Source organism: Rhamphochromis sp. 'chilingali' (assembly GCF_963969265.1).
Source record: "Rhamphochromis sp. 'chilingali' genome assembly, chromosome: 6".
Taxonomy (NCBI): Eukaryota; Metazoa; Chordata; class Actinopteri; order Cichliformes; family Cichlidae; genus Rhamphochromis; species Rhamphochromis sp. 'chilingali'.
In genome coordinates this window covers 24,150,185-24,160,770 of record NC_137933.1, presented here as the reverse complement: position 1 = coordinate 24,160,770, position 10,586 = coordinate 24,150,185, and the positions used below count along the sequence as shown (strand labels likewise).

At 39.4% G+C, this 10,586-nt stretch overlaps 1 protein-coding gene across 1 annotated transcript in view; it reads right to left on the bottom strand.

The window, feature by feature from the left end:
- Positions 1–466: 466 nt before the first annotated feature.
- The window catches only part of aldh1a2 (aldehyde dehydrogenase 1 family, member A2), a 28,410-nt gene continuing 18,290 nt past the window's right edge, over positions 467–10,586 (bottom strand). Inside the window, exons 8-13 of the mRNA XM_080884898.1 lie at positions 4,475–4,577; positions 3,681–3,865; positions 3,400–3,564; positions 2,924–3,081; positions 1,585–1,659; positions 467–1,353 (exon numbers count right to left, since the gene is read on the bottom strand). Of these exons, the coding sequence (XP_080741024.1) occupies positions 1,281–1,353; positions 1,585–1,659; positions 2,924–3,081; positions 3,400–3,564; positions 3,681–3,865; positions 4,475–4,577 (759 nt within the window). The 3' untranslated portion in view covers positions 467–1,280. The remainder of the gene's footprint in view (positions 1,354–1,584; positions 1,660–2,923; positions 3,082–3,399; positions 3,565–3,680; positions 3,866–4,474; positions 4,578–10,586) is intronic.

Genomic DNA, 10,586 nt, shown 5'->3' with positions numbered 1-10,586 from the left:
CTCCCACAATGACACCTCCACCTCCTCTGTGGTGCAAGTAAAAACTCTAGCGTTTATCACTATGCAAATATTTCCAATTTCATAAGTTTGGAAACGGTTTTTACCTCAGAGTTCAAATGTTCACATCAGACTTGTGTAACTTCCCTGCTGGACCTGGATGGGCTGATTTATACGTCACAGATCATTTTGGCTCGGTAAATCTAAAACTGATTTTTTTTTCCAAACACTGACAAAAATACATCTGAGTGGATGGAGATTTTGAATTAGTATTCAAAGTATAATAATAATGAGTAGTACTATTAGTACTGTTCAACATGTGGATCAATATAACGAGCTAAGTATAGATATTTAATGTAATAATTAAATAGACAGATTTAGCCTGAATTAAAATGTGAGACTTTTTGATCGGCAAAGACTCGAAACACTTTTTCCAAGAAAAAAAGATTTTACTGAAAAACAAACAAAAAACAAAAAAACAACTATAGTCATTTTATAATTTTATAGCATATGATTGTATAAACATAAAAATAGATGGACATCAATGAAAATCAGTTACATGTATTTTAAAACACATCTACTCCTCTTTTAGCAGGTGAGAGTAAAATGCTTTTAAGAGGTTAAAGTTTTTTCACGTTTACATCAGTCAAAGGTCGACATACAGTGTTAAGTCATATGAGCTAAAATACAAACAAAGACAATTAGAAATCAATCTTAATTCAGAATTAACATTTCATCCATTCGTGTCTGAGGCTGACGACATCAGTGGTTTTGAATGAGCGAACGTGCTCGCACAAATTCTAACAAGACAGTGACACATGAGGTTTTGACGATCACACCGCACAGTACAGAGAAAAACTGTCACCCAGCGGGTTACAAGCTGCTAAAGGGCTGATTGCAAGTGCGGCAACTGAGTCTCTGAGCATCCAGCATCTGGTGGTGAGAATCGGGGTTGTAACGGCTGGGACGGGCGTCGTTATTGGGTTTTGAAGTCAGAGCAGCCTCCCCCATCGTCTTTGTGAGTGCTTTAGTGTAGTTAGTGGAGGAGGTATGGAGTACTGTGGGAGGGGGGCAACACAAGTGGCGATACCTGGACTGGAAGCGGCTGAATGTCCACGGAGGGATGGGAGGCAGTGAGTGGGTACAGCCTGGAGTTATCATGGATATAAGTAGCTCTGATGGGTCGTGGTGTGACACCATGGACAGACTGACAAATGCTTGTCAACAATGAGGAAGACACTACCTCCTCCTCCCTCCCCACTCCCAAAAAAAGTGTGGCTGCCTTAAGAGTTCTTGGCGACCATCTTTATTGTGATGGTCTTCACTTCTGAGTACTCCTTCAAGCCGTTTTCTCCCCTGAAAGAAGAAATAGAAACATTTTGTTTAAACTCGAATGCTGACAGCAACATTGAATTACAGTGTACACACTGCTGGAGGCCCTTGGAGCAGGAATATTTCCTCTTAGATAGAGATTTACATCATGTTAAGCTTTTTTGGAAAGTCGGCTTTCAAAACACTAAGTCAGCAATACTAGTGTTGCAACTAATTTGTGTGTATTCAGCGGGCAGACGACCAAGTCTTACTCACATTTCACGTCCATTGCCAGACATTTTATATCCTCCAAATGGACACTGTGTGCTCAGAGCGTTGAAGCAGTTTATCCTGTGAAATACACAAAGCATTGATCACTCTTGATCAGTTGACTTGCAGTTTACTATAAAAATTTTGCACAACTTTATCCAAAGCGTCATTTGGGAAGACGGATGTAAAATTACATTCTCATCATCACAGCTATTTTTAAAAACCCCTGAACTCAATAACAATTATTCTTTTGCTGTTTAGCAAACACAGTTAAAAAATGTCAGGTTCTATATCTGTAAACGTAGTGATTACAGCTGCTGTAGCTGCAGAAACAATGCTTTGAAGTAACTCGAAAATATGAAGTAAAATTATTAAATATTTCAGCGATTTTTTTCCTTCTCATCCTTCTGCTGAAAGACTTTGTTCTCGTGCTTCATCACTTATGTCCTTGTTCTTCTCTCGCCAGTTTTTTGAACCACATTCAGCTGATCGCTCTCTGAGTCTTCATACACCCCCTGTACAGTACCCCCCAATTTCTAGATTGTCCTTTTAGTCTCAAACATTCATGCCATTTTAATAGTTGCACTACTTGTGTTTTCTTTTTCCTTTCTAGCTCAGGTTTTTGTATATTTGTGTGCCTCCTCATACATGACTTTTCTCCCCTCTTTTGGAGTCTGTCTCTTTGCCTGAGTTGACCACCTGCTGAGTGAATTTCTCAATGTCTATGATTAAAGTTCTGGATCTTACCTATTACTGATGTCTTGTGATTGGACTCATAAATATAATGTTTAATCAAATCAAATCAAATCAAATCACTTTTTATTGTCACATCACATGTGCAGGCACACTGGCACAGCACATGCGCCAGCACATGTTTATAATTAAGGATGGAGCATATAATATCCTTTCTTGGTTACAGAATAATTTATGTGGCATTTGTGATGAAAATTGCCCGATGGTGATTAGGTCAACATCATTGATGAAGGAAGAGTTATTAAAATAGCTAAGCATAACAAGTGACGCAAGATTTCTGGCAGCTATCTATACTTCTACTCATAACCATTTGTAAGTAATTAAAAATGGAAACTATTGCAGGTTAACTCAACAAGTAACATTTACTATTAATTTCATTTCAGTTGTCCTGTCCTGGAACATTATTTCTGATATTTTCTCATCATATCTGAGCTTATGGGTGGATAAAAGGGAAGAAAAGCTTTTCTTTGTGGCTACTGTAATGATTCTAAATCAGCAGACTGTTAGTTAAAGCTTCGGGAAAGTGGCTGATATTTCTCACATGAAAAATATTACTGAATGGAGCTGAAGAAGCACGGCAGATAGAGCTTACCAGACAGTGCCAGCCTGCATGGCTGTGGATATGGTCATGGCTTTGCTGATGTCCTTGGTGAATACAGCGGCAACCAAACCATAATCTGAGTTGTTGGCTCTTTCTATCACTTCATCAATTGTTTTGAACTTCATGATCTGCTGGACTGGCCCAAAAATCTGTAGAAATATGGTAAATGGTAAGCTAACATCACACATCAAAGAAATGAGAATACACAGACTCACTATGAACTTCAAAATTATTAGTTATTCTTAGGTAAACGCATTTAATTAGGGACTTAATTTATGTATCACCATCCTTTTTGGTACCTTTTTACATTTTTTGACAGCTTTAGTGACTCTTTTTTTCTCCAGGTTAGAGAAACAGGTTATTAACAGCCTCTACATTTATTCATGAACTGTTTTGCTACCTCTTCTATTGCAGCCCTTAAATCAACTCAAGATGCATTAGTAGTGCTGGAGTCTTTATCACTATACCTCTTCTCTGGCAATGCGCATGTCATCTCTGACGTTAGAGAAGACCGTAGGCTCAATGAAGAAACCTTTCAAGCCCAGAGCTTTGCCTCCACACTCCAGCTTGGCCCCTTCGGTAATGCCGATCTGGATGAACTCCAGCACACGGCTCTGATGCTCTCGGCTGATCTGTGGAGGTGGAGGACAGACTTACTCCCTTATGACAGAAAAAATGAGCAATATATGAAATTTACAGAGCAAATGATAGAAAAACCGATCACAGCTTCTGATTCTGTGCTCCTCACCTGTGGTCCCTGCTCAGTCATGGGGTCAAAGGGGCTGCCAACTATCCTCCTCTTTGCTCTCTCCACGCTCCTCCGGACGAACTCGTCATATATGGGCTCCTCCACATAGACGCGAGAGCCTGCCGTGCAACACTGGCCTGCGTTGAAAAACACACCCTGGTGGGCTTCTTCTACAGCCAGATCCACTGGGGAAATGGAGAGATTTGTGCTGGTTAATAACTAAACAAAAGTAGTATAGAATTATAACCATGAAGCTACTTATTAGGTAAAAAAAAGACCTGACTGGTCTTTAAAAGTGAAACAACGCACAAATTAAATATCAATAAAGACAGAACAAATTTATCTGTTTATAAAAAGCAATGTGTGCAATGTTATTGGAGCTATCCCATGCAAATCTGACACCTGACACCTGAGAGACAGGATCCCGCTGTTGTGCACAAAGGGTTAATGGACCCCTGTGATTTATGGGTCTCGGCCGAGTCGGGGTCCATTCCCTTGATTTACAGGCCCTAGTGTGCCCCTCTCACGGCTGCTGAAAGCATTTGAGACGCTCTGCAACCCCAGTTTGGTGAGACACTTGGAGTTTATATGAAACCCATCCATCCAGAGGTTTTCATAGCACTGCTAAGCCCCGAACATTTTAAGGTTCTCAGTAAGGGTGAGAGCTGTGAGTGCTTTTCTAAGAATATGACACACAGCTACAAAAAAAACCGTGATTGTGACAGACAGACATTGGGTGGGAGGGGGTCAGGTAAATGAAGTGACAAATAACAAAATAACAAAACAAAACTTACAATCAGCATCTGCAAATATTATGTTGGGATTCTTTCCTCCCAGCTCCAGCGTCACTCTCTTTAGGTTACTCTTCCCAGCTGCCTCTTGGATCAGCTTGCCGACCTAACAGAGGAAACAGATCAGAGGTTTATTCGTGGCGATGCAAGGCTCACAGCCAGATCAGTAAATCAGCTGGAACCATTAAATATCTTAAAGAGGCTGGTTAGCTCCTAACAAGGAATATACTGGTAGGCCAGCTGAAACATGAGTTCTGCAAACACACAGAAAGAATATCTGTTACAGGCTTTTGGCGACAGCGAGAGGAAAACAAAATGATGTTTCTGCCGGGAAGAGTATTTGATATGTGCCGTAGGACAGGAAGAGGCAACCACAAGGTGTGTGGGTGGTGTACTGTGATATAACACCGAGACGGGATATTCGGTATGAGTTGGGCCTGGTGTGACGATACGAAAGACGGCAAGGGATTTGTGGTGTTTTATCTCATCCTTCTATTGCCCTAATTTCCACTTTACTCCTTATCAGGAGCGATGATATCAGATGACCTAAATGAAGAATAATAAATTACAGATTGAGGAATAACATTCCTTGATAAAGATCTATTGCTCAAGAGAATCATGTGTAAAATTCATTCTGGGGGAGAACGTTTTAGTTTTATTTAGTACAAATCATTAAATCTTTGAAAATGTTTTGAATACAAGCCATGAATATTTTTTTACTTGAACCTTGTTTTTCTCTGTAATACATCATTAAATAACATCCACACTTCTTTTTGCTACATTACAGGCTATGCATAGTAAGATATTTTAGAAGCAGGCTAAGGTAAGAAGACCAAGCAATACCCTTGTACCTCCACCAATCACCAGTAAGCCAGTCAGGGAAAAGATATTTTTCTCTGGTGACTGGAGATTTAGTGAAACTTGAAGGCGATGAGGTTTTTGGAGGCACGTGACCATTAACCACATAACATTAATATATTCACTGTTTGGATGTGTAGTAAGCTTGGTGGCAATGTAGGATCGCTTGAATAAGGCATTAGTGTCATAGACCAAGAAACTAGTTTGCAAACATCAGAGAACCACTGGTCATGAGGAAAAAATTTGTATTCCCTGACTGCTTAGGAGTGGTTGGATGCTGATGGCAGTCACTGGGAGATGAGTGATAAAATCCCAGTAATGCAAGCCTACATGCTCCCTAGCAAAAATATGTATTCTACAACTAGTTAGCAAAAACCTCATTGTGATTGCTTTGGCTGTTAGCATTTTGCTGCAGTTGTAGTTTAAAAGAAAGCATTGTACTTGCATATAAACATTGTCCAGCTAGTCTCTGAGCTAATACTGAAACTGTGAAAAGTAAGACACAAACCAGAAAAAGAGATGCTTAAATTTGTGTCTTAGCATTGCAGCCAACCTTGTTAAAAAAGCTCAAATTAATTTTTCTTGTTTACAATTTTCAGTTTGTGACACACTTTTTTAAGTTTTACTAGTGCTTGGCTAGTGGTCAAAGATATTTTGAAGACAAACATGATAAAGCAAAGGCAACACACTACTTGCTTTGCTAGCAGATTGTTAGTGTTGCTGGTAGATTGCCACTAGAAGATTGCAATCACTAGGAGGTTTTTGTTGCATACTGATTAGTATGGTTTTCAGTGTGATTATTTGTCCAGGTTTGTACTCCACTTTGGTGATTGAAATTTTTGTATTTTATGGGCCTCTGCTTGTTAACTGCTCGCCTAGCGGTAGTGTTGCTAAAACTGCTAAAAGTGCGACACCAACCAGGAACAAAGACCATCAAAGTAAAAGTTGAGCACTTTTTGAAATCTTCTGGTTCCAGTGGTAAGGTACAACTTTTACTTTGAAGGTGAGTGTTCTGCCTTCCCAGTTTGCATTGCATTTTTCCCAGTTTTACTACCACTTGGAGAGCAGGTGGTAAGAGTTTTTGTTGCAGCCTCCAGCAACCACCGCCAACCACTCAGGGAATCCAAATAAGATTTCAGGTACCAAACAGGCGACATCACAGTGGCAACGCCCACTCATCATACCATCTATGAGCTTATGAGCAGGAGAAACTAGCTTGAGCTAAAGGCAACAGAACTTTGTGCTAATATGAGATTAAAGTCATGGCACATTTATTTGTTTAGGCACTTTTTCAATTCAACTCAACGTGTTTTAAATGAGACACAAAACAAACATATAATGAGGCAACTTAAAAAAAATAAACATGACATTTAAATGAATAATTAAATTGGTAAAATAATAAATACATGGTGGGATTCATCACTTTTGGACAGAGCCAGGCTGACTGTGCACCTCTGGTTACAGCCTTTAATCTAAACCTGCTGCTTTAAGACTAATAAAGGCAGTTGCAGTAATACGTACTCGACATGAAAAGATACAGGTTAAAACTGCCGGACGCTATTTGACCCCCTTGCCAATTTCGGTAAACATGATTTTAGGTTGTGAGAATGAGTCACCAGTTTTTAATCAATATTTTTCACTGTTCTGACACGTTGCAATAACTGGACTGATAACAAGCCTGGAAAATCCCATACACCACCCTCACAATCCTACACCCTAAACAAGTATTCATCTTCCTGTTACTCATACTGTGTCTTTTATAGATAAAGAAGAAGAAAAAACCCCTTAGTGTCCAAGTCCCCCCCCCCCCCCCCTTCTTCAAACCACCCCTAAGAAAAACATCTTCAAACATGTTAAAGACTCATTCTCTTGCTCTTTTCTTCTTCGCTCTACTTCCCATTATATACTGAAAGACTAAGATCAGAACAGCTGGGCTGCGGCTGGTACCGAAGCTGCCTAAATACAACACAAAACTTGGCTCGGCTTCATTTTTCTGATGTGTTTTGTCTGTCTTTGATCAGAAACATAAAGTGGCTGACTAAGGGGAGTTTAGCATGTGTTTATTCAAGGGTAAAGGAAACACACTGGGCTGCTAGACTCCTCCGCCACATGTGAGTCAGTGAGAGATGAGCTGAGCTCCTAAAATCCACCTGTAGCTACTCAAGCACCTTCAATCCTGTCTGAGGAGATGAGGTGCTTGCTAGGATCCCACCATTGCTACTACAGTGCAGTGACTCACTGTCTGGGCATCAGCAGTCTCTGACAGTGCTGGCTCTTTTCTCAGTAATTGACTCCAGTTCACACGAAATAACAGGAAAACTAGTAAAAAAAGAACCAAAAACAACAAGAAACCCCCCAAACTGGACCACTTATAAAGGAAATGTTCAATTGGGATGAGATGTTAAACAAAGATGTTTATAATACAAGTTAAACAAGATGCCACAGGATAGATAATTTCTAAATAGATAAATACATGATTATGGTTTAATCATAACTAGATCAATGTTTGAAATTATACAGTAACTAATATAGACCGTTAGCAGCTGCTAACAGTTTTTACCGTGGCTTATTCTAACAAAGTTTGGTGATCCTAGTGAGGTTGTGCTTGAATTTGAATGTTTACAGAAAATGTACGAAAGATTGAAGACACTGTAGACATTGAACAGACATCCTACACACACAAATAAGTAAGCTAAGAACACAAAGGATGCTGTGTCCACAATAGCGCATTTCTGTTCTGAACTTTTATTTTAGGAACTATTTGCGTTTGCCTAGAAAAGGTCAAATCATGTGACGATACATGTACGACTCAGGGAAGGACACATAGTTACTGTTATCAGCCAATCAGAAGCTTTGGAATGAATTAAGACAATGCTAAAAAAAAAAAAAAAACCCAAAAAAACCAAAACAAACTGCAGTTCCTCTAGTGGCCACTTGAGGCTGGCTTCAAAAGGGAGTGAGTCTCATTAGACTTCCATGATAAAATGGCCATGTACAGCATTACAAAGCATGTTTAGCTTGACATAAAAATGTCCCTGTGCTTTACAGATAGCCATTCAGATCAACTATAAGTAGAATGATTTATTTTTTTAATAACTGATCTACCTGCTTAACTGAGTTAGGGGTGTGGCCTTATTAATTAACAGACAGCTTTCCCAACACATTTAGCTGGAGCTGACTAGCATCTACGAGGCCTCACTTTTGTTACATCCAGCCATTAGACTGGGCCGGTATTGCCGTAGGTGAATTTTTAATTGATTATCTGACTAACATTAGGGCTTGATGTGTGGTCAAATCATCCCAGAAGTTATGTGCTTTGGTGAGTGAAGTTCTGGTGTTTTATTAGTTCACTACTTGGGTTGCTTATTCACAAGACACCACAAAAGCGGATAAATCAATAAGTTTGATTTGCCAGATTTTTATGCCAGATTCCATTCCTGACACAACCCTCCTAGGGATTTGTGTCCCTTAATCATTTGACATGTGTTAACCAATACAGTATGAACACTACGCTTGTAAATTGCCTTAACATGCTTTGCTGATATGTGCTTCTGTGTTTTGCACTCGAGTTCATGGATAGGTGATAAATTAGCACGCCACTTGTTTATTCATATAAAGTAACTTCTTCCTCCCAAAATCCAACATGGCAACAGCCAAAATGCTAACAGAGTCCACAATACAATTTCTGAATGTGGGCACATCCATGCTTTATACAGTCTCTGATCAAGAACTACTCATGGGTGTCTGATCGTTTCTAATATCAGTGTGGTCTAGTCTCCAAAATGTAGCTAATGCAGTGTTGCTGAAAGCTGCTAGATGCTGGCTCCAAAATAAATGTGTCTCCTGCTTCAAAATGGATCCGTTTTTTCCCGCAAAAACTAGATCACATTAGTTTTTGATGATTTCAGCTGTACAATCTAATGTGTGTACCATTGGTCATTTTATAAATTACTGCTGTGTTACTAAGACTGGTAGCTAACGGAAGGCTGTAACGCCCGGCAGGAGGCGTTGATTTACAGCTGGCTGACAGCTGTTTCAGAGTTTCTATTTAAAGAGTAAACTTTTTTTTCTCCAGACGCACACTTCTACTACTCTGTTTGTATTTAAGGAGACTTTGATATGATGCAGTCATGCATTATTTTGGTAATGCTTATCTTTAACACATTGTGGTTAATGTAACTAATACCAGCATGGGCTAGCCCAAGGTCCTGGCTCCACACAGACAAACTCTGCAATGCTGTGGCCATTTTTAGGAACAATATGGTCTACAGCTGTGGTTTGAGCTTAATGCTTATGTCAGCATGGACACACACACACACACGCACACAAACACACAATATGATATTAACATGCTTAGTTGGGTTGGGCAATATGTAAATATTTTCCAACGGCCTGCCGTCAGTCCTACGACAGGCAACTGATGATATATTTGTTAAGGGTTGTCTGTGCAGCAAGTGCAGGGAGCAGGGCAAAAGACTCCCGACACCCTTTCAGCAAATGGAAGCATTTGTTTGTGAAAATATTTTAAAAAATCACTATTTTGGGAATATTTTGGTTTTAAAATGAAAGAAACTAAAGGTCCTGAGGGAGTGATGCCTCCGCTTTGCAGCCTATAAATGAACAGAGGTAAAGATTACAAAGGCTAATAAATGAATAATGTCATTTATGAGACTTTTCAGTACTAATCGATTGGACAGCAACCACTACCTGCAATTACTTCAGTCTGGTCCCTGTCATGACTTTCTAAAAGTTAGAACCATTGGTACGAACACCAACTGTTTCCATATCACGTAGACAATAAATTTACTGGAATTTTCAAGAGGACAGACATAAATCACACAACATAATAATATTAATTATTATTATAATAACAATGAACCCCACAAACAACTGCATAACCCCAAACCTTAGCAGATATAACTGTAACCAACAGTTCTTAATATATCTGAAGCTGAATTGTTCTCCTGCCCAGATGCTAATGTTGATTTTTAAACTGAGACATAAATGTGTGTAACAAATTCAGTTCTGCAAGTTATCCAGATATTTAAAAAAATAAACAAAAAAATCCACCATTGTTTCATAAAAAGAAAAAAACCCAGCATATCACCAAAGTCATTTAAAACTGTTTTGGGGAAATTTCAGTGTTGAAGCAACAGACTGGTCAACTCTCACAGCTGTTCCTCGAGTCCATTAGCGTCACTTAAAATCCGCCTCATCGACATCCAGGATCTTTGAAATGCAAACAACGGCGTACACT